The sequence below is a fragment of the Limulus polyphemus genome, unplaced genomic scaffold, assembly GCF_000517525.1.
Source record: "Limulus polyphemus unplaced genomic scaffold, Limulus_polyphemus-2.1.2 Scaffold1953, whole genome shotgun sequence".
In the NCBI taxonomy this organism is placed as follows: Eukaryota; Metazoa; Arthropoda; class Merostomata; order Xiphosura; family Limulidae; genus Limulus; species Limulus polyphemus.
The window spans coordinates 163830-189135 of record NW_013667563.1 but is presented as its reverse complement, the minus strand read 5'-3'; the positions used below and the strand labels follow the sequence as shown (position 1 = coordinate 189135).

The window sequence follows — 25306 nt, the reverse complement described above, 5'->3', positions numbered from 1 at the left end:
TACAAGTTGCCTGTTGGTCGGTATCTTAATGGCTGAGATGTCGGCGTAACAGAAGGACGACTTTTCGTCTTTACATAGTAAATTGTCTACATTTCCTGGATCTAACACCATAACACTGAGCGATCGATCTACCACCTGATCTAAACGGTTAACATTGCTTGTAGTTAAGGTATGCGTAACAATTAGGATAACCACGTGACTTGCAGCAATTACTTTGAGATCTTCAAAAATGTGCAATGGATAGCAAGAAGACTTAACAAACATGGCTGATCTGTTTCAAGGCATAACGTATTATAAATATCTTCTTTTACATTCATTGTGGTATATGAAGTAAAGGTAACATCTCCCAATCGGTTTCCAAATAAAATCTTGTTAGAAGAAATGTTAGGAAATATAACAGCTTTTAAAATGGACTGGTTATACAAGTTGTAACTGTTGGTAGTAAATTATGGTTAAAGCAAGTGGCTCCCTGTTTTGTTACACCCGCTCTTTTTCTTGTTACACAAACTGTATATATTGTACAATAGTAGCAAAACCAAGTTTTATAATTCATGGTTTCATAAAGATACTTTTTTGAAGTATTGCCTTTTGATGTCATTAATCTTCCATGGCGGAGGTGTGAATAATAACAAGGATAATACATATATATTTTATAGTTAGCAGCTGTTAATTTACATCAATATTGTAATAGTTTGATTTGCTTCATTTTGTCTGTTTTTTCCTATACTACCATAGTCAGTATTCCAACACGTGCATATCATATTGTGTAGTTATTTAATGCCGGTTCTTTCCCTGAAAACATTCAGTTTTTTAACAGTGCGTAAAAGTATAGTATATACGTTTCAGTACCGCTACTTTGTTTTACCACGACATTGTGTTGGATATTTCTTGTGTGTTTCGCGTTCTTTGTCTGATGGTTAGTTTTGTTGAATGGACTGTGTCTGTCACAGGTTTTGTTCAAGTGGTGTGATCACTTTAATTCTCTTAGTATGGGCGTCTTTTTTGGAAAGTAATACATTATGAATATAAACGTATATTATATTTACAATTATGTACATTGCTGAAATATTCGGCGAGAAACAGTTTGTAGCATAAAGTAGTGCATTTTTTAGGCTGAAATTTTATTTCGCGTCATTGGAGATTTTGAGGATAAAATATTTTATTATTGTTTTTGTTGTAATAGTTCGGTGTGAAATAACCTAGAAACTGATCGGCGATGTGTTGACGGACTTATTGAAACCAGTTGTGTGACTTTCAGAGTGTAATAGGATATACTTTATCCTGATGCAGTATGTTAGGGAATTAATTTGTATACAGAGACGGAATCTTTATGGTTTATGCTATAATATTATTGGAGGTTAAGATACATAGATATTGTGAATATTTACAGTCAGCTATCTGTATCGCTTCTTTGTTTGTTGTTCATCTTTTATCTAATTAGGAAAACACGAAACAAAAAGCTACCTTTTAGATACTGTAATATGGTAAGTACTTTTTTGTAACATACGGTAATTCAGTCAATTTTTTACGAAAGTTTAACTTTGTTATATGTGTAAATTCTCCCTCCGATGGGCTTCGACTCCAGGCAGTGGACAGAGAGCAGGTCGCCCAATATGTGTGTGTGTGTGTGTGTAGCTTTACGACAAAAAACAACAGCAAATATTTGTACAATACCACACTTCACGATAGATGCCATGAGTAACAAGGGATATGAACTGCCTTTCATGTGTTCTACATATTACGATATTTGGGGAAAGGCCTTGCTTCCATTTACCCGTTTATTACGTTAACTGGCTCTTACCTCCAGCTTTAGCATAGTGAATGGTTAAAGTACTTCGAGCGAAAGGGACAGCGTTATAATTTTATCGCTGTATCTTCACCAGAGCAGCTTTTACCACTGGTAATAAGTTTGTGCTTAGAAAAGGTCAGCAAGCCTGAAGGTATGTCAGCATGTACCTAGATAGTTCTCTCTTTAAAGCCATGTAAAGAGAAGAAACGGTAAATTAATCTCTCTATAGATTTATTTATCTCAGCTGAAAGTTTGTACGCTACTATTTATTTCTATTTATGTACTGTGGTAATAAAACTATTTTTTTGCATATGCAATGAAAATATATTTGTTTGAAGATGTAAATATTTCAAAGAAGTTCAGTAAAAATGTACTTTCCATCTAAGCTGTGTTTTAAAGCTTTTCATTTGAAGCATTCAGGTAATGTTTGAGATTTCCTATAATGCCAACGTATAATTTAGAGAATTCTATATTTGTAAGGTACATGTATTCCGTGTACGACAGCATGTCTTAGTCAAATATTTTCACACTGTGTGCATGTTCGTCATCTTTAAGTCTTCTCGCATTGTCCTTTGTAGAAAATTGCGTTTTAGATCTTTTACTACTAGATTTAGGTGTTTGAAGCATGATGCAACACAATAGATACATCATCAATTCATCTACAGATAAAGCAAAAGTTTACAGTTAAAAGATACTTCTTAAGTGTTATCTCTAAGCTTTGTCATCAATAGGAAGTAGAGAAGAAACGGCCCTAGGAAGTCGTTAGGATCCCAATTTAAAACGGGTTTATAAGTTGAATTTCCAGAGTTATCCAGAAAAGTGTCGGATGGGCAGCTAGTTACCTTGATTGTGCAAGTTTTCAATACAACGTGATTTCAAACACCACATCAAAGACTCAGTTCACACAGTTGTGACTGTTGACATGATAAGTGGTAAAAGAAACTGTTCATATGATACTTTATATTGGTTCACGTTGCATATAAATCATTTCAACGAAGATTTCGCTGCTGAGAAACATGATTAATTCACTCTGTGAATCCCTGAAACGGTTCAAGAAAGTTATTATTGACCGGTAGTAAAATGGTTGCGTTTTTCAGTACAACACTTTGGTATCATGGCTTTGGCTTTAGATGTGCACGATTAGAGGCCGTCGCTAGGTGCTTTAAAGATTCATGGCTCGGGCTCATAGGCGCGGAAGTTTTCGGCGTTTTAGTATGATATAGATCATGGTTTTCTATTCTAATTTTTCAACACACCAACTGTGAATTTGGGGCACGGGCCTAGTGTGCCAGTGCCTAGCGACACCTATGTGCACGATGATCTGGTATCTTCTTTTTTTTTGCAGATTTGAGTATGTTCATGGAAAGAGATTTATTCAAGGGTTAGCAGATATCATTTTAGATTGTCGCGTGCTGTTATTTTGAACAAAATCTTCAAGAAAGAACAACTAAACCGTATAGATATAGTGCGTTGTTCGTTGATTTTCTGCGGTAACCTGTGCTGTAGTAGGCAGTGCAAGTCATCATCTATCCAATTCTTTCTGTGTTGGCGTCTGTTTGAAAACTGAAACCTAAACTTTATAGCCACTAAGATAAAAGGTGTATTGTGAACCGTAAGCATTTCTGTAGTAATATACGGAATTCAGTATAATAAGTTAGTTGCATCAATGTTACTTATTCTTTAAATCCTATATAGAAATATGTTCACTGTGATGAGTAAAAGACAACTAAAAACATCATACGTGTAATATAGGTTGTATATTGTGAGCATCCTAACAGCCCATGGCACGGTTGTGGCTAATGTGTCTCAGATACAGGAACAATCTTAATTTTAGAATTCCAGCAGATTCGTTATTTATTTTGCGCCCTTTTTCCGATCGTTTAGTAATTATTACCACAAGTTTTTCAGTACATTACGAAATTAAAACTCGACTGGAAACTTGTGCTGTCTACACTTTGTATCTCTTCTATCCATGCTCAAAAGACATGGATTATTAGTCATTCATTAAAAATAGCAGTTAGTTTTTAAGCTATAACTTTAAGCGTTAGTGTATATTATTGATTTTTTCTTCGATGTTGATGTTTTTTGTTTTGTTTTTTTCTGTAGAAATCGCATACAGTTGGTATGCTTGAATAGCATGTAATGATTTTTGTGTGAGCAATGTTGACTGTAAAGTGATACACAGTATGACTCTTTCAAAATATATGACTATGAGGTAATAGACTTTACCCGTTTTTGTTGTTGTTTTTTGTGAATGAGGAAAATAAAGTTAAAAATTTTCTCGGGAAATGTAAATGTGAAAAAAAAGATAATTTTTATGTGTTTAGATCAAGTTCTATGACTCATTTTTAAGTGTGCTTCGCACCGTAAACGGCGTAGTCTGTGGAACCATGTATTATTTTCCGATTTTCCTGTTTTTATTCAAATTTATTAGTGAGATGATTTAAGATTCAGCTGGGTAGTCGCCAGTATGTAGTTAGTTAGCTTGCCTACAATTACTAGTGTAATGTGCGTGTAGTGTTACATCTCTGGAGTGGATAAACCACTGTTGATTTTTAAAGAAAAGCGACTTGTTTGTTATAGGATCCAGGTTTATACTGCCTGATATGTCAAACAAGTAGTGTGTGTAATACATATACGTGTGTTATCATAGGTAACATCTGGTGAAAGAATATGTTAGGGATCAACATCATAACTCTGAATGACTTGAAGTATAGCCCTTAAAGACATCAAACATAGGTAACAGTCGTAGATCTGGTGAAAGAATATGTTAGGGATCAACATCATAACTCTGAATGACTTGAAGTATAGCCCTTAAAGACATCAAACACTAGGCATGCCACCTGTAACTGAGTTAGTTCCCATAATATATGTTAGAACGTTTCTAGTTTCTGGTAATTGAGTTTTGAAATCACTCTTGCAAGGTTGGGGCAGATTCATTATCAGCTGTTTCCCTATCTAGTGTACAATTTTCCCAATTTGGAGCTTTTCTCTCTATCTTCCTTAAGTACCTCTGCTCCCTTCACCTTATGATGAAAGCACTTTACTGTTCCCCTGATGACTTTTCTGGGGAGTAAAGAATGCTTTTCTTTTCTACAGTGGTCATTTCTCTTCTCACTTGGTTCCTTTGTTGTTGGAATCTTCTGGGAGTAAGTACAAACCCTCCACATATCTCACTCAGAGTTATACTCATTGACATTAAAATCATCAGTATGTGCATTAAAGGTAACACAGCACATCTTGCTTAAGATTGGATGTTTCTGTTTAACAACACCTATGTAGCTAATGTATAAGACTGCTTTCCAGAGTACAGCTACCAAACTTATGTTTCTAAACTCAGATGAACTAACAACAATTGCTAAGCATCAAGATGACAGATACTTCTGTTTGAACGTTGTTTTTGCTAACCCCACCTTGAGTGTCATCTCTACTTTGCATATGAGATATAATGTGTGAAGTGATCACCTCATATATGAGGCATATGTGAAGACTTGTAGGCAAAGTGGTATATAATAATCCAAAAACCTATATAAAGATGTCAGTGTTTAGAGATGCTATCATCAAACAAAATCAAAGCATCAACTTCTGCAAAAGGAACACAAGATACTGGTGTAACAGTGATACTGTGAAGGTTTGGAAAACATGCATTCAAGTCCAAACCATTAAATGAAATGAACCATGCAGTCAGGCAATCTCATAAGCACTTATTTCTAGCACTTGCACAAGCTTATGGCTGGTACAGGAATGAAAAAACATGGGTTGATATCAGTCACTTTCGATGGACCCGGCATGGCCAGGTGGTTAGGGCACTTGATTTATGATCTGAGGGTCGCGGGGGTCGAATCCCCATTCCACCAAACATGCTTGCCCTTTCAGCCGTGGGGGTGTTATAATGTGATAGTCAGTCCCACTATTCCTTGGTAAAAAGAGTAGCCCAAGAGTTGGCGGTGGGTGGTAATGACTAGCTGCCTTCCCTCTAGTCTTACACTGCTATATTAGGGACAGCTAGTGCAGATAGCCCTGTGTAGCTTTGCACAAAATTCAAAACAAACAAACACTTTCGATGCTGACAGTACCCAGCTCTGTACAGATTGAAACTAAGGTAAGGCCTTTATGCATAGATGTATTTACTGATGTGTTTTGAGTTTGCTGAGATTTGCAACTTTTTCAACTTTCACTTTATTGAGTTTTAACCAAATGCAATATGAATTTACAGTTTAATGTGAACTATTTGTCTGCTGATGTGAGTGAAGATATTCTTCACCCTGAACAAAACCAATAATTCAATGGAAGTTATTTATCTGTGGAAAACGTAACAGCCATTTTCCAATGTGTGATGGGGTCCATGGAGCAACCAAGACCCTCTGTTTCAGTTCTTTCTACTCACTTTACTTCCCCCTTCTTGTATACCTGAAGTTGATGAGGACAAATTGAGCACCTCTTTCTGCCTTCATGTTTTGCTTTGAAAACATTCTTACCTACTGAAGAACACTATCTTCCATGGATTATCAAAATTTTATTACTCGGGTATGTGCAGTTCTTTCTCTCTCTCTCCCGCAACCTTTGACTCTTCCCATTCTTTATTTCACAACCATTCCCCTCATGATTTCTTTGTTTTTCTCCTCCCCTGACATTGCTGTAAATTCCGGTAACTTTCTTGATCAACTTTGTTCCTGCATCCTTATGCCTCATGTCCCTTGCTTGACTTGTGAAGAAGAGAGGGGTACTTAAGAAAGATAGAGAGAGAAAAGCTCAAAGTTGGAAAAATTATGCACTAGATACGGAAACATGATAATGAATCAGCCCCCAACCTGGCAAGAGCGACTTCAAAGAATGAGTGTCAAAAAATGAGGAGCTTGAGAGATCATATGTAAGAACACTTTACTCTTCCCTTGATGACTTTTCTGGGGATTCTAGAGTGCTTTTCTTCTCTATAATGGCCATTTCTCTTCTCACTTGGTTCCTTTGTTGTTGGAATCTTTTGGGAGTGAATACTCTACTTTCTTGAGTCAGTCTCCCTTCCTCCTCCTTCTGGGTCCTTTGTTTTGCCCTTTTCTTCATCTGAAGGTTTTTGGTGGTATCCTTGATTCCCTTGAATCACAAGCTGAAGCTGGCTGTTACCAATCATCCTTTCCTTAGTTTCCTGTTTGTTCCAAATTGCCAGTGACCATCTGGTCGGCTCAGGACTTGTGGGAGCCCACCTGGCTTGATTTGCAGACCTATGTACACATTTATATGCTGACAAGTGGGTTTACAAATTCTGTCCCATTGCCTTTCTCTTTGCTTTTCTTCCTCCCTCTTCTTTCCTAACTTGCTGCTTTTTGACACCCATGGTTTTGGAGTTGTTGGAGAAACAGGTCATTAAGAGGGTTCACGACCTTTCTCTGAGTTATTACTTTTGCATCTGTTGTCCCCAAAAAGACCAAGGACTGGCACCTGATTATTGATCTTTCTTTTGTCAATCATTTTGTGGTCATCCCACATTTTTGGATCAAGAATTCTCCTCTTTCCAGACTGGCTTGTGGATGACCAAGGTTTATGTGTTCAGATGTTTTTCTTCACATGACAATTGCCCCATATTCGTGATATTTTGTTTTATTCATCCATGCCCTTCTGTTTAGATATTGATGGTCCCTTATCTTCCAATGTTATTATGTGGGCTTTTCCTTGTCATCTCCGTGGCCTAGGTCTGCTACAACATTTCAACATGGACAACTGGCTTCTCATTGCCCATTCCCACGCAGAAGTCTCCAAACATACTTTCCTTCTTCTTCATGAAACTAGTCATTGAGGGTGGCTCATCTAATCTGTCTGGAGATTCACTTCAACTCTTGCCCAAGTCATACCCAACATTCTCCAGTTCACTTATGGGACCTTGAGCATTTGGTCACCAAATTTTGAGCCATGCCTTTACATTCTGTACAAGAAGTTCTCTCTTTTGGGGACCATTTCTTCTATGTAACCTCTTTTTCCACTTGGCTACACACACACATATGCATCTCCTACAGTGGGCATTGTATGACCAGTATAACCTTTCCAGGGATCCACTGTCCTTACCAATCCTCTCTCCTCCTTGTCTACCAGAGGATCCTGCTTGGTGGCTAGACTGCTCCACCACCATCTCTGGCATTCCTCTATCTCCTCTCAAGTCATCAGACTTTCACCTCATCACAAACACTTTTCTCTCTGGATGAAAAGCATTCTTGAACAACAGTCAGACTTTGGGTTGTTGGATCCTGGAAGAGCGTTTGCTACATATCAATGCCTTCAAACTGCATGCTGTCTGTCAGACATGCTTTTATTTCCCTCCCCAGCTTGTAGATCATTTGGTGATGATCCACTTAGATAATTCCATTTGACTTTCTCAATAAGGCCCATTACAATTAGGTGAGCTTAATAGCCTGTCATGTTCTGGGTGCACTGAACATTGTTATGGGTTGTTTTTCTCTAATATCTTCTACCCACGAAATGGTCCCTACATTCTCGAATCTTCTGTTGGATCTTCTCTCTACTTGGAACTTTCCAAATAGATGCCTTTGCCACACCCCTCAATATCAGATATCTTCTGTTTTGGTCTCTGGTGTCTAACATCTTAACTTTGGCTGTCAATGCGTCCCAGTCAGGACTGGTCCCATCTCTTCCTTTACACTTATACTCTTCTCTTCCTTGGGTTCTTGCACTGTTTCAGGACACCCTTTGCAGAGTTCTGTTGGTAGTCTGTTACTGGCTTGCCCAATCATGGTTTCTGTTACACTGTCTTCTCTCTTTCAAGCTATTTCTCCTCATCATCCACCCCTTCTGATCCACTCGCATCTCTCTCTTTCATCAAGGTGTGACATCCCTTCATCTTCATTTATGGGAGTTGTCTGGTCCACCATCTACTAGCCCAAGCTATCTGATTGTTAGCTTTCTTTCTGTCCCACTTTTGTCCCCTTTCCACCTCTTCTGTATACCAATGTAGATGTCATGCTTATCATTATTGGTCTATCCTTCACAACTTCTCTAAGGCCTTCCTACCTTACAATATCTTATCTCCTTCTTCAAGTAGCTATTTGACTGTGCCTTTCATGGTTCCACAGCTTTTTTCTTCACCTGTTCTTACGACCCTCTTCCTACTCCTTGCGTTACTGGAACCTGAATATGTTTCTTCATGCTCTGACCTGGGATCTTTTCAAACCTTTTGCCACTTGTTCCTTATATCATCTCTCTCTCAAATCCTATTTGTTTCTCCTTCGTGCCTGTGGTTGCCATTGCTGTGATGTCTATGCCATAGATTCCTTCTTTACTTTCTACCACTGCACTTACTTTCTTCTTTACCCTGATCAGTCCTTCTTTCCCAAGATTTCCTCTTCTAGGGAAGGTGGTCACACTCTTTCTTTCATACCCCTTTTATATCCCATCTCTGTAATTGCTTTGACCAGGATTGATTCATATGTCCCATTTGGGCCATTTATTTCTACCTATCTCATGCTTTCTCATTTTGGAACTCTTGTAACTATCTTTTCATTCCTTGGGACCTCTCCTCTACTAGAGAACCCTCTCCCACCACCCTTACCAGATGGAAATTCAAAACAAACAAACAAACAAGTATGGATAAAATTTTAATTAACTCAGTATTTGTAGTTTTGACTTTGTTTAATACTTTTTTGTAGCATTAAAACTTTCTATATTACTGTAGCTAACTAGGCAATGTATATATTGATCCCTACTTGTCTTTACAAAATTTAGACATTTTTTATTATACTAGTAATTAAGATGGAGACTATTTAAGCCTGGAAAGGCTTAGTTATAGCTAATATGGAGACTAAATAAATCTAAAGATGTAACTAAAGCTAATATAGAGACAAAACAAACCTTTGTATATGTTTTCAGCAAATCTTGAAGTAGTTAAATTATTTTTGTTTAGTTAATTTTGACCCGAGAACAAATAAATGAAGTATATGTAGTCATAACTGACCTTTAAATCAAATAACTAATTTTCACGTAGTTGCCATAAATGTGGCAGATTTATCAACTCTTATGTTACATGTGATAAAAGAAATCTGTTAACTTGTAATTATTGATTTTGAAGACATCATTAGCTTACACAGAAATACAAATAATCATCTCCGCTTCTGGTAGTATAGAGCAATAACTGGCATGTTCATTTTGTAATTAGGTTTAGGTTTTGATAATGTTTATTTGTGTTTACTTTAGGCATGATGGACACACCAGTGTTGAATCTTCCAGAACAAGTTACATTTACTTTCCAGAGTGGCTTAGTAAAGGATTCTGTTACAACTGATGTTAGTCAGTTAAACCTGAAGACGCTGAAGAACTTAGCTTGTAATTTTATTGAAAGAAAGGTGAGAAGATTAAAAAAAAAATTGTTGTGAAAGTTTCAGATAATACAACTGTACATTTCAGTTAGGTGATAAAATAATTTTATCTGGTGGATTTGGAATATCACTCAAGATGCAGTTTTGATACAGAGTTTATGTTGATTTCTAATAAAACCCACTGAAATATGACATCAAACTAGGTATTCATGACCAAATTCTGCTTCTTAATTAAGATAAGGCATGTTCTATAGATAAAAATTACTTAAATGTGTTTACTGTGTACAATAGCTATTATGATTTTATATAGTAAATTTGTGTCTTATATTAAGTTTCATCAGCTATCAGTTATTTATTCAATTTTACTTAAATGGAACAGAAACTAAAATCTGCAGATGGAAAATGTTTCTCAAAGTTAAAAATTTCATTTTGTGGAAATTGATGTGTTTCTTCTTTTAAAGTGACTTACATTATCTGTAAGGTTTGTATTGAATTCTTTTTCAATATTATTTTTTGAAAACAAATGATATATTGTATTTTTTTTTTATCTTTACTAGTTTCCAGAACATGGTCTTAATCACTTGAGTGAGCGTTTGATTTTGTTTCGTCATGACTACAATGCAGAAAACATGCTTCTTCCTATCACTGCTGCATCTGATGTAGCAGAAAACACAGTAATAGAAACAATTTTATCAGGTAGGGCATATAGTTTGATTTACATATGTTTTGCTTCAGTGATTTCAATAATTGTAATCATGGATTATCTTATATATTATGACTTGAACTTTTCTCATATGTTACCTATCATAAAAGGTCAGGTTAACTAGAAATTATTTGGTTGTTAGGTTTTTACATATGTGTGGATGAGCAGGATTCTTTATAGTAGGTGTCCGTGACTTGTTGATGATAAATTTCAACAATAAACAAATAGCACACATTCCACTTGTTTTAAAATAATATATTAAAACAAGTCAAACATATATACAAATGTTTTTTACACAGTTTATCACCACAGTTGTATCCAGAGCTTTAAAAAATTCTCTTTTCATCAAAAGTCCACAAAGGTTGGTTCAGTTACTTTGGAGCACAACTGACAAGACAAATTATTTTTCTCTACTTTGTTGTTACAATACATTCTGTGATAATTTCACTATACATTATTTACTGCTAAAATCACAAACACACAATCTATCTATCTAAATAACTGTCTATCTCTGTCTTATTTTCTGTATGACTAACTCAAACTACATTTTATATGCATATTTATAGCCTGACTGAGGCTTTGAACTTTCTACACACTACAAGATATTATGATGTAAATTACTTAATCAAAGCCTCCCAGTTGCATATCTGTGGACTTACAATGCTAGAAACCAGGTTTTGATACCTGTGGTGGGCAGAGCACAGATAGTCCTTTGTGTAGCTTTGTGCTTAACTGCAAACAAACAAATACTCAATCAAAACAATGAGAAAAATTTAAAAGGTTATAGTAACATGATGCAATAATACAAGTGCCAAATTACAACAATGAAACTACACAATGTATGATTGGTACACAGTTACGTAAGCAAACCTACAATAAACTATCAATTCTAAACACGACTAAATTTAACACTCACATTAAACTTAAATAGTTGCATATATCTAACATTGGTTCTAAACTTGTGTTAAAAATATAACTTGTAAGCAGTTTTTCTTTTTTTTACCTGATATACTGTTACAATGTCTAAAATAAGTTTGAAGTTTTAAATTATTTTATTATGTATGAATATGTCATTAAACAAGCTGTTTGTTTCTGAATTCATTTAAAAAATGATAGAAAAGTATTTTGGTGATGTTAGGTATTAGAATATGTTTAAAAGTTATTGTAAAATTCATATACAAAATATACCAGTGTCTAAAAGCATATAAAATAAACTTGCAAATTTGAGCAAACTCAATGTGTGTGTTTTTATGTATATATAGAAACACATGCACACTCTAAATTTCAGTTTGAAATGATTATCTGTCAGACAAACTATCAACACTTTTATCATGGTGCTGATAGTTCCTAGTTTTTATAGCTGCCTAACATGATACAAAAATTCTTGGAAACATGAATTATTTCATCATGAAAAATTATCCTACTTCTGATTTGATAGTTTGAACTGACCTGACATATTTTAAAGTTATTATATGATAGAATCTTTTATTACATCATTTTTTTCCTTCTGAAAGGCATTTTGTTTTACTCCTATTGTTTTTCTAAAAGATGTTAAGTTTGTTATTGCTTTATGTTAGTTGTAATTTTATTAATGTCTGAGGTTTTATAAAGCAAGTTGAGTTTATGTCATTTCTTTATATCAAATGTAGTTTTATTCTCTCCACAAACTTTTTCAAACTAATATAAAGTTTCAAACATTTACATTTTATTATTGGTATAATAGTGCAGTTTTGTGGTAGGGGATCAAACCTTTAATATAGTTGATAGAGCACCCCTCCTATTGTGCAAAAAATATAAATGGATTATCACAGTTTCAACTATTAGTTAAACATTAATATGCAAAGTACTAAGTTTTTAGATACTTTTGGTGTTGTTTTTGAGGTTAACATTCCTTATGAATGGCATAAAGTACTGAGTTAATTTCGTAAACATCTGAATTGTTTTAGCTTAGTATGTTGTTGTTATTGATTATTAGGCATAAGTTTAAAAGGCTGACACCTATATAGCACAGTGTACTGTGTTGATTTTTGTATTGCATACTTGTATACATTGTTTTAATATAAATTGTTAATTTTTATAAACCATTTGTGATGGTAAACTCTATAAGGTTAACACTCACAAAAAATATGTATCCCCCCCCCCAAAAAAAAAAATTGTAGGGGAGCCAGGTCCCATCTATGGTCCACCTCTTTCTACTCCATTGTAGTGGTTATTTCTCAGAATATTATGATCTGAAATAATGCTTTCATATGCATATCATTAACAAAATTCTACCACACACACACACACACACACACACACACACACACACACACACACACACACACACACACACACAACAACTAATAACTAACTAATAATAGAATAACTTAACTTTACTTTTCTTTTTATGTTTTTTTTTAAAAACATTTTCAATACTAATCATAACTGCAATTGTAATTAAAAGAACACCCGTTACATTCATAAACACACTTGTAAGTGTACATAAATAGAAATATGATTATGACTCTTCCTGTATGATAAAACTGTAAGTCAGTGGTGTTTAAACTGGTAGAACAAGAATGAAGAACCCAGCTGACTTGTTTTTAGTTTTGTTTGTATGGGCACAAGTAGTGCATTTTAATTTTCATTGTTTTATCTGTGCTGAGCATCGCATGGTACCAGCATCAATTTTTCCATCAAACTAGAATGTAGCTAAACTAGGATATAGCATCTATTAATATATTTTCAAATCATCTGGCAGTTGAAAATATGTCTACTTTTGATTATCCTATATAGGTCTAACAGATTTTTAGTAGTAACTTTAAAATAGGTATATAGGTTAGATTAGTCAGTAGACTGATTTATGAATGCTAAGATATAGGTCAGTGTAGCAAATGTTCTAATCTTCTAAAGACAGCCTGTTTACAAAAAGTATTATTTGATTTTATTCAAGTGGGACATGCTGTCTGAAATTATCTTCCAACTCTAAAAGATCATTATGAAATTGTGATGCATTTCTTGCTTTACAAGTTCAATAAGTAATTTTGTGTTTGAAATTATTGCTTTTGGTATTTCAGTGAACAATCCATCTGATGAAGTCCAGATCAATCCTCATGGTTTGATGGTTCATTCCTACAAGTCTCCAACATTTTGTGACTTTTGTGGGGAACTACTGTTTGGCTTAGTGCGTCAGGGACTCAAATGTGAAGGTAATACTTTGTCATAATGTTACTTTAATTTTTTTTTTTTTTATAATTTCACACACACTATATTTCTCTGTTTGCAGTTACAATCATACTTAATATTTATCAGATACATAAAGGCATTATCATTGTTACGATTTATACTAAAAGAAAATTTATGCTGAACATCTTCAATTTTAATTTTAAATATTATATAGTTTATTCAAATATTTTTCTTCATTTATGTTACTTTGTATTTTAGTCATATTTTTATTTGAAGATTTTTCCAAAACCCAAGTGTTTTTGTTAAATTGTAGTGACTAAAAAAGTTAAAATAACAATAAGCAATTATTTTGTATAATTATGAGGGAAAAACAGTTCACAGTTAGTAGTACTTGGCATATTGTATTTTGCAAATTTGGCAAGTTAATGTTTTTTTTATATTTTAAAGTTTTTTTTAACTATTCTCAGTTCTTTAATGTACAATATAAAAAAATTTAAAATTGGTATTTGTAATAAGTTCTTACTTGTTTAAGGATTGTAAAGTATGTTGGTTTCATATTTTTTGAATAATCGGTATAAAACTTAAGTGTGGCTGGCTATGTCATTGCGTTGTATGTAGGCATTACTCTACATAAGTTAAAAGTAATGATTTGCTTATTTTAAAGTTTAAACTTCTGTTTGCACATACTAGAAACTACAGAAGATTGTTGTTTTTTTAAATAATATTTATTTATGAAATGCTATTTTTGTGAGTATGTGTGTGTGGGGGGGCATGTTATGCTGCTAAACAGAGAATATATTTTCATACTTGTATATGTTTGAAAAATTCTGGATTGTAGACATTGAAACTAAATCAGCAATTATTGTGCAAGTTCTGTAAAATATTCTCTTCATAAGAACAGTGAGTGGATGAAAATATTTTAGCATTATTTATGCTGTATTATTATTCTACCATTATTGTAATAATAGACATTAATTTTGGCTTAAGAATGAATGTTTTAAAATTTTATCTCCATTTCTATATTCAGGATAAATATTTTTTCTCAATTTTTGTGACTTAGGTTGTGGTTTGAACTTTCATAAACGCTGTGCCTACAGAATTCCCAACAACTGTACACATGCAAAGAAACGTAGATCTTCTTCCTACTTATCTCCTAACAACTCAACAGAATGTGTTCATCGGGTAGCTAGCACTGGACCTATGTTATCTAATGACAGTTCTGTAAGGACTCAACCATTCATATGTTGTTATTTGATGTTGTAATAGCTTTTCTAATGTTAGTGACATTTATAATATATTGAGTAACAAGCTAGTATGTTAAGGTGTAAATTTTTTTGTGTTTCAGTATATCTAGATTGAGGTACTCAAACATAGTAAACTAGTCTCTTAACCCTCAAATTACAGACATTTTTTCTATAACTTAAAGTACCATTAGGCCCACATATTGCATAGTACTGTTATGTTTTTGCCTGTGAAATCACTTGTGCTCTATGGAAAACATATATAGGAAATTCCAGCAGTAATAAGTTAGATTAGTTACAATATTGATGGTATTTCTGTTTACATTTTGTTTTGACTTGTATACTATTAAGGACCCTGTAACCAACAAACAGCTTGGTACATAAATAGGTTAGAAGGGTTATAGAGTCAATGGGGTAAATATGTACATACAAGAAAGAAAACATTTTATTCGATCTTGTGATGGCTGTAGAAAATTCTCAGCAAGATGCAGATTTTATAAACTCTAACTTAATTGTACATTTAGTTGTAACTATTTCTAGTTTTCAAGTATGTCTGGTTTCGAAATTATACTTTCACAGTAGGCTTAAGTAAAAGTATTGTAACTACTTTTCAGTAAAATGTTTTAATTATGTTTTTATCCATAAATTTTGCTTATGTTGAAAATCTAGTTCATCTATCTGGTTACATGGTAAACCAGTTTCCTTAAAACATCAGATTTAACTACTTGAAAAGTTTGTTAATAGGACAGTTTTGTTTTACATATACCTGGGTATTTAGCAGTGAAAGATTATCGCACATTATTCTGACCTATTTTACCTAAAAAGAGTACTGACTAAAATCTATAAAAAAATCAACTTTGATGCATATTTATTAATAATGTCACATTTTTGGGTCATTTCTGTGTTGACTACAGCATTACCTTTATGCATGTGATGTTATTTTTAGGAAATATCTTAATAGTCTATGAAAAAAAGTGAAGACTTTGAGTAGACCATATATATTCTTTATTAGTTATTATTATCAGAATTAGTACTGTTTATTTTTTATTAAAACAATCCGCTTGTCTATTACTGTTTCTTTAGCAATTTTTGGCAGTATCACCTGTTCGAGAGAAGCGTTTGTCTTTAAATATGGGGCGGCCAACCTGGGTAGACAGAGAATATGCCAACCGTATTCGAATACCACACAGTTTTGAGGTACATTCTTACACACGACCCACAGTCTGCCACTACTGTAAGAAACTGCTAAAAGGGCTTTTCCGACAGGGAATGCAGTGTAAAGGTAGTTTTATTCATTCTCATTGCTTATTATGTGAAATGTAACTGGCAGTGTTCTTGTTTCTAATTTAAAGTATCTTCAAGCTGTTTTTTTTTAAATGAAATGATATTTTGGAAGTTAAATTTAACTTCATAAATTTTTAAAAATAATTTCTAAATTTTCTTTAATTTTTGTGTTGTTAGCATCACAGTTAAGTTGAATGTACTTCTTTTTATATATATGTCTTAATTTTTATTGAGGTGTGTTTATGATATTCTGGAAGCAATTTATATTATTTGGAAGTCAGATGATGGGTTATTACAGTACAAAATAAGACTTTTTATGGATGGCACACTATAATGTGTCTTCTAGTAGATTATTTAATTAAACACTTGCTTTGTTATTAAAGTTAAAATAATAATCTAACAAAGCAGTCACACCCAAGTTCTGTTTTTTCTTTTTATTACTGTTCACTTTTGCTAATAGTAAGATCATTATGACATTTCATGATTTCTGTAAAATATATACTGATTCTGTGATATTGACATTCATACCTTAGGAAGTAAACCATTGGAATGAATGTTTATCAGATTTAATTTTGGAACATTTGTGCCTGTGTTAGACTAATAACACTAAAAAAGAAGATTTTCAGCAACCAACAATTATAACACTTCTAGGTGTATTATTTGTGAACTTTACTTTTAGATTTAATCAAGCTGTATGTTACACCTTTTATTTACTTTTTATGATTTCTTGTTGCTGTTGAAAATCAACTTCTCTGCTGTTTTCCAACAGATATTTTATTTTGCAAGCTCATCATCAGTGAACTGGCTTTACATTGGCTGTTTTCATAATAATACCACAATTTGCGATTATCCACATTATAAACATTCATCTGAAATTTAGTAATATAAAAAAAAAAGAACAAAAGAAGTTAACTGTATTTACAATAAACCTTGAATATGTATTATTTCTGTTTCAATCGTAATTGTAGTTTCTTTATTCAGATTAAAGAGTAGGGGGTAGCCAATGTACTGTCTGAAATACAGCAACAGTATTTCACTGTTTTGAGTTAATCATTCTTACATTAAAATTCCATGTTGCACATGCCATTATTAAACCAGTTCCAGTTTGCTATCAGTATTGTAATAAATTAAAATTTTATTTTATAAATAAACACATGATAGTATTAATCTTGTGTAATATAGTATTTATAACTGAAAATCTTAGATTTCATATGAGAGATGTTTTTGCTGTGGAAAACTAAATATTTATGTATGACAAGTTCAGTGCCGCTTAATTTAATTTTTGAATTGTTAAGCAGCTTCTTAGTATTTCATGAATTAACAATAGTTTGAATACCTCTTCTATTACTTAAAGTGAAATGGTCAAACCCACTTTCTAGTCTTTCACACATTACTGATATTAAAAAAACAACACTTGGAAATAGATAAATCCAGGAATGAAATGGCTCCTAAGCAAAAATATGTTAGGCCTCACAACACTGAAGCCTACTGCCCATGTTAATGCAATAAGAATCTTGTAGGTAATATTTTTCTGATGGAAGACCCAACTTGTACCACTTGTTTCAAACATGAGGATAAAACATTATGGAAACTGACCAAAAAAACTGGTAGGGGATTCAAGATAATGTAACATAAATGAATTAGTGTGAAACAAATAGGGTGATTTTCAAAAGTTAGGTTGGTTAGGTTGTTAGAATGGATTTTTTTACTGAATAATAAAGCTTTGACATTATGATAACCTTTCAAAGTACAGGTTTAACTAGGTGTAGGTGATAACATAAAACTTTCTCTGTTGCTTTTTTAATATAAATGAAAATTATAATAAAAGATAGTATGAAATTTAAAAAAGCATTTATTTACTTTCAGACTGCAAGTTCAATGTTCATAAACGGTGCACTGAGAAGATTCCAAACAATTGTCCTGGAGAAGCTCCAAAGGATTGGTGTATGTTTACAGTATTGAATTTAATACATGATGATGTGGTTTATGTATATGTTCAAGGGTGTTAAGAGCTAGCCCAGGCCCCTATTGCTGCCCCCCTATTGTCAGCTCTGTATATGTTGTATTTGTTTGCAATAAATTAAGTACTTCTAGCAAAAAATGTCATCTTTTTTAAATTTTATGTGGATGAACAAGTTTTTATACCAATGGCTGGTACATAAGCTTTATAATTATACTCACTGTAGTATGTTTTAAAAGTAATGAATAGTTTAGGTGTGTTCAGATGGTTCTCAGTATACTAGTTACCAGTTTTTATGATTATATCGTGTAATGACAGGTGCACATAATTTTATATTTCTAAATTGTTTAGTTTATGACTGGGCTACTTTATTTGGACCTCTATTGACATGTTTCTTGAATACACTGATTATATGGTGTTTCAGGTTAGTACTTAATCCTAATAAATGCTGAAATGTAGTCAGCCTGCAAAGGTAATTGGTAAGAGTAAGGATCATTTTTACTTTCAGAAGGACATTACTGTAAGTCTCCATTTAACACCATTGTTATCAAAAGACCTTTTATCTGACCAGCTGTTAAAAGATGTTTGTCTTCATATTCTGTTGAAGGTGACAATCATTTGCCATTAGATAAATGTTATTACTGAGGAGGAAAGATAATTTAACAGACTTGTAAGTTGTAACTGGTGTCAGATTGAATTCAAATCTATCTATTACGTCACTTCAACAGTGGTGAGAATCTAATTATATTGAACCACACTACCAAAAAAATGTTTGAAAAAAACCAACAAAATCTGTCATATGGCAGCCAAGAAATATTTTCAAAAACATATCAGATCCAAACAGTGGTGGCAGGAACAAAATCTTTGTCTAGTAAATTACTGGAAGCATGTGCTGTGATGTGATGAAGTCATATATCACTCCTTGTCTATAGTATCACTGCAATAAAAATACTTAGAAAACCACATGAGGAATTTGATCTTATTTGTACAAACTGCTGGAAGTTGAGTAAGAGTATCAGAAATGTTCTTATGTCAGGGTTGAGTTCTCTTATTTCTGTAGAAGATTGAATGACATCTAGTGTCAACTTAAAAGTTGTTGTCAATTATGTCCACCTCAGGCAACTGCCTTTTCAATCAAGTAAGCAAGTGCTCTTCCAGAGTAACATAATCAGTTGCATTCACATTATGTGAAATTGGTTTGATAAGCTAGCACTAACTTTACTCTTTTTTTTCTTTACTGCTATAATAACTAAATCTCACTTTGGTTAAGAATCTTTGTGATAATGTCATACTTACTATGTGATCCTCTGCTGACATTTGTAACCCAGTTACTCACCATAATACTTAACAAATAGGCTACTATCAGATTAAGCCATGCTGAATCCCAGACTATTGGTATACTGATAGGTTGTCCAACTCAATATTAGGTAAGGGGCTCTAATACAGAGATGGTCATTGAATATGTAAGTATTTAATTTCCATTTAATACTGTTCAAAATTTATTGTTCCACTACAAAGTTATATAGTTTTCCATGGATTTGTTTAATAGTGGATGGGGTAGAAAGTTTTGATGCTGAAAATGATGTTGAGTCTGACAATGAAAATGAGAGCTCGTCAGAACGAAAGATGCAAGACCTTCAAGATGATGAATCAAAACCTGCGGTTAAGTATGTAGTTTAGTTTCTTAATTAAAGATAAGTAAACTTAAAAATGCTGCATTTTACCTCATTTCTCTCATAATATATTAAAAAAATACTTGAAAATTCATTTCAAATTTAGAAATTACATTTAAAAGAAACTGATTTACTACTGTTAAGCTGTTGAGGTATATCATTTCTCACAGGGCATATCTGTATTATTAATAGTGTTACAACAAGCAACAACATTCCCTTGATGAGAATTGTTCAGAGTGTAAAACAGACAAAACGTAGAAGTTCCAAAGTTCTGAAAGAAGGTTGGATGGTGCACTTCACTAACAAAGATAGCATGGTTTGTACTTATGGATATTATCACATAACTAGTATTGATTTAACATTCACGGTATTTCATTGATTCATCTCAGCAATGTATATATTTCCTACACATGTGTAATGGACAAAAACATATGTTTTATGTAATTTTTAAAGCTAACTACATGTAGTTGAAAGATTAAAAGGGAAGAAGATTGCATCTTCAAGAAAATGTTACTTGTAAAAGTTGTGTGTATGTTGGGGATACTTTGAAACTTTTAAAATAAACTGAACCTTTGCTACCTTGCTTTAGGAGTGTGTCAGACATCATGTAGAGCTTGAACATTAGTCTACCATGGTATAGTAAACCTGGTTCATTAACATATACAGAAGATAAATTTTTTAGGAAAAAATGTTATCTTGTACAACTACTACAGTACATTATTTTATAAACTTAAGATATTTAAAATTTTTGAAAACACCTTTTTAAGTATCCTGCTTTGATCTGAAATGAAATTAATGTATGTTTACATACAGAATTTACTCACTAATAGTTACCCCTATTTTTTGGTCATTTCAGAGGAAAAGGCATTATTGGTGGCTTGATAGTAAAGCTATTACCTTGTTTCAGAATGACACAACGTCCAAATATTATAAGGTAAAGTAGGCCAGTGAAACTTTATGTGTGTGTTGTTTTTATCTGGTTTTTCTAGGTATATTGGCTCACTGGTATAGACACTTATTTATCAATGGCAGACAGTTTTAATAATATTCTTTTCATATCATCAGTATTATTATTATTATTATTGTAAAAAAAATATATTAATATTCTTCAAGTTTCTGGTTAATTATCATTTTCTTAATAAAATTAACATTTTTCATTATTGACAGGAAATTCCTTTATCAGAAATTTTAGCCCTTGAGACTCCCAAACAAAGTCTTAGTTCTGAGTCTCCTGGAACCAAGCACTGCTTTGAGTTGCGCACAGCTAACGTGGATTATTATGTTGGAGAAGACTCTGAGGTTTCAAAAGGGTGGGAGGCTGCTATTCGACAAGCATTAATGCCAGTGTCTTCAGCTTTTGCTGCTACAAATTATGGTGAGACCTGTTAGTGCATTTGCCTTGAAAAGCTGTATTTGAAAATTTAAAGTTAGAAAAACAAACCATAGCTTGCTTTTGTACAGAGTTATAAAATCTGCATAAGCAATTTCATTATTTATTTTTTGTTATCGATTGGCAATTTTTTATTTTTTATGTATGTAAATGAATATTCCATCTGTAATAAACTCATTAATTTTGAATGTTTAATTTACAATCAGAGAAATGAAAGCCACAACCTTTGAGGTTAGAATGAAGCAAAATGGATAAAAATAACTGAAAATATAATGTCTGTTATCTTTGTAAAGTCAAAATGAATGAAAAGGAACATTGAACAATGGTTTAGTTTTATTGAATGTGTTGTTGAGAGTTATTTTGTATTTTTAAATTGTTGAAAGTCAGAAGGAGAAGATGTAACAATACTTGAGGCTTTTAACTATACAGGCCTGCAATGGTTTATTGCCTTGAAATTTTTACATATCCTATTATTCCTGTATGCTGAATCCAGAAATTATATCCATTTTTCTCCATCATGTACAGATTTTTTCCCAAAATGTCCTATATACTTTTACATAAGTGAATCATTTTCATTGAAATCAGGTCATATTTTGTTTTGCTTAAAATGTTGACAACTACGGCTATAAATTTCTCTAGACCAATCATGAAGTGAGAATCTTATCAATCATTCTAGAACCCACTAGAAACACACCACTAGTGTATAAATGGTTAACAGGCTGCATGATGTGTCATTTTTGGATAGTATTTGTTTGTGCGTGCACTTTGAAATGATTTTTTCTTTTCAATATTAATTATGGCAAAAAGGTTGTGTAAATGACCCAAACATGTACTGTTATATTTGTGGTAAATTTGTAGTAAAGAAATGAAGGCAAAACATTACAGAATTCGTCAAAAAAGTGGATTATGTATATTTTAAAATAAAACTTTGAAACCAAGATAAATCATGGGTTCTGCACAAACTTTGCACCATTTGTTTCGAAGAGTTGAGACAATGGACTAAAGTTAAGAAAAAGTCTTTGACTTTTGAAATTCCAATGGTCTAGCAAGAACCTAGAAACCTCAGAAATGACTGCTATTTTTGCTCTGTTACATGCAAGGCTACAACACTTGAAATAAAAAGGAAATTTCTTATCCAAACCTTCAATCTGCTATAAGACCTGTTGTTCATGGACCTGATGTACCTACTCCACTGGAGGTTTTTGTTACAGTTTCATCTTATTCTGAATCTGATGTCAATAGAAATTATGCTAGCGATTGTTTTGAATCTGAAACATCTGGTGAACGACAACTTTTCACACAAGGTGAACTTAATGATTTGGTGAGAGATTTGGGCCTTCCAAAGAATTATTCAGAGATTTTGTGGTCCAGGCTTCAGGCTAAGAACTTAATTTCTCCAGTGACATAATTTTACTGGTACAGAAATTGTGAGGAAGAGTTTATACCATTTATTTCTCAAGAAGGTTCTCTGGTTTATTGCAACAATATTGCTGAATTAATACCAAGGCTAGGTGCTGCAGTCTATGAACCAAATGAGTGGCAGTTGTTCATTGATTCCTCCAATAGAAGTCTTAAAGGTGTTTTCCTTCACAATGGTAACATATATATGCATCTGTTCCTATTGCTCATTCACTTGATGGAAACGTATGAAAATATCAATCTTCTTCTTAATAAGATCAAATATAAAGAACATGGTTGGCTACGTTGTGGAGATTTAAAAGTCCTGTATATGTTGTTGGTTCAACAATCCGGTTATGCAAAGTTTCCAAGTTTTTTGTGTGAATGGGACAGCAGAGTGCGAAATCAGCACTGGATAAAGAAGCAATGGCCACACAGGTTCAGCCTGATACCAGGATCAAAAAACATTGAACATGAAAGTAAAGCTGAGCTTTGCTTTGGCTGCTTTTCCTGTGTTCGTGATACTAGAAACTTCATTTTCTCCTCATAATCTACAATTCAGGGTTCTTCCCCACAATGCCAACATCATTGATAGTTACTTATTTCTTTATTTCCAGTGTTCCAGTTTGGGGCCCTATCATTCGGACCAACCTTGGCTTTTTAAGTGTTTTGTCGAGGAGTACAAACTTTTGCCCAACATCTTCAATCTCTGAGTCTTTGCACTCTTCTTTTTATGGATGATTAGCTCCAGCTTGCTTCTTCCCATTCACAGTCCAGAAACCACGCTCATCCGCTACTACAAGAAGCAGCACGGATGGGACTCTTGATGACAGTGGGGAAGTCTGTTCTTACCTCCACTCAATACCCCATTTTATTTGGGTTTTTCTCTTCATTCTGACTTAAGTTAGACCAAGCCTTCTCCTCTTTGTCTTTGGAGTAGGCAGTTCACAAGTCCCTCACCTCACATTTCTTACGGTTCGAGATGTTCTCTCTCTTTGGGGATGTGGGCTTCCTTGGAAACTCTCTTTCCCATGGGTCGGGCTCATATGTGTTCCCTTCAGTGGATACTCCTAGATTAGTGGAACCTCTCCTCGGATTTTTTGGACCACCCTTTTACCCTTCCTTCACCAATCAGAGTTGACCTGGCTTGGTGGTTACTTCACCTCATCTGAATTTACATCTGTTCACAGACTCATCTTTAGAAGTTTAGTATTCTTACCTTGATTCCTAGGAGATTTCTGGTCTTTGGTCAATCAAGGAGTATTTTCACCATATCACCATTCTCTCTGCAGGGGAGGGTAGTTATGGTGCATTCCAACATCTCTGCAGTGGTCACTTATATTACAGAACAAGGGATTACTAATTCTGGGTCCTGGATCTCCTTTCTAGGCCCACAGTCACCACATTATGGTCTTAGCTTGCCATTTTCCTGGCTCCTAAATCTGATTGTGGATCAGTTATCTCCTCCCAACTAGTTTTTCCTCATAGAGTGGTCCATCGATCTACAGGTCTGTAGGTTGGTGTGTTCTCATCTGAGATGCCTCATATATGCCTTTCCCATCCACTGGAACACCAAACTTCCTTTCTTTTGGTCTCTCTTTCCACACTCGCTAACTCTGGGGGTGGTTCAGTAAAGATTGGATGGGTCTTCACATCTATGTTTACCCTCCTATTTTATTCCTCTCCAGAGTTCTATCCTTATTCCAAACCACTCTGTGTGTCAGCCTACTGTTGGTTCTGTATTGGCTGGTGCAACCATCATTCCCACTGCTCCAACATTTACTTGTACAACCTCCCCTACCATGACCTCTGTCTCAATCCCTATTCTGTTAACCTTGGTCAGACATTGTTCATCCAGGCTTCACCACACTCTGTCTTCATGCATGACTTTTGTCAGATCCATTGTCTCAACCCAGATACTGACTCCACATGTTGCATCTTTTCTTTCCCGATCCATTGGACCTTCTTTCATGTCCATTTACCACAGGCGATGGTATACCTTCCACCTTTGGTCTCTTTGACATGAGTTCCATCCTTCCCACCCTTCCATTCCTCATCTTTCCCAATTCTTCACTTGGTTGTTTGACAGAGGTTTGTCCACTTTCACTGTGTCTAGCTATTGGGTGGCCTTGTTTTTGTTTCTCCAGGTTTTGTCTTCCCCTGTCATTTCCATCCTTTTACACTCCTTCTGAGTCATGCATCCCCCACTTTCCTTTGCTTTGCCTGAAGGGGATCTCAGTGTGGTCCTTTATACTTTTCCTATCCTCCCTTTGAACCTTTATCTTCATGTTCCACCTACCATCTTGCCTTCAAGATCTATTTCCTTCTCCTCCTTGCTTGTGGGCATCACAGATAAGATATTTATACGTTTAATGTTATCCA

The 25306-nt window shown here is 33.9% G+C and overlaps 1 protein-coding gene across 5 annotated transcripts in view; it reads left to right on the top strand.

The window, feature by feature from the left end:
- The window catches only part of LOC106465464 (serine/threonine-protein kinase D1-like), an 81601-nt gene that overhangs the window by 5416 nt on the left and 50879 nt on the right, over positions 1–25306 (top strand). For 4 of the 5 annotated variants that reach the window (XM_022393366.1, XM_022393367.1, XM_022393365.1 and 1 more), the window contains exons 2-11: positions 9986–10134; positions 10665–10803; positions 13870–14001; positions 15039–15199; positions 16303–16501; positions 18370–18447; positions 20013–20130; positions 20329–20452; positions 20993–21070; positions 21304–21511. In XM_022393366.1, coding sequence (XP_022249074.1) covers positions 9988–10134; positions 10665–10803; positions 13870–14001; positions 15039–15199; positions 16303–16501; positions 18370–18447; positions 20013–20130; positions 20329–20452; positions 20993–21070; positions 21304–21511 — 1384 coding nt within the window. In that variant the 5' untranslated portion in view covers positions 9986–9987. The remainder of the gene's footprint in view (positions 1–9985; positions 10135–10664; positions 10804–13869; positions 14002–15038; positions 15200–16302; positions 16502–18369; positions 18448–20012; positions 20131–20328; positions 20453–20992; positions 21071–21303; positions 21512–25306) is intronic. The other variant, XM_022393369.1, reaches the window with a different exon arrangement.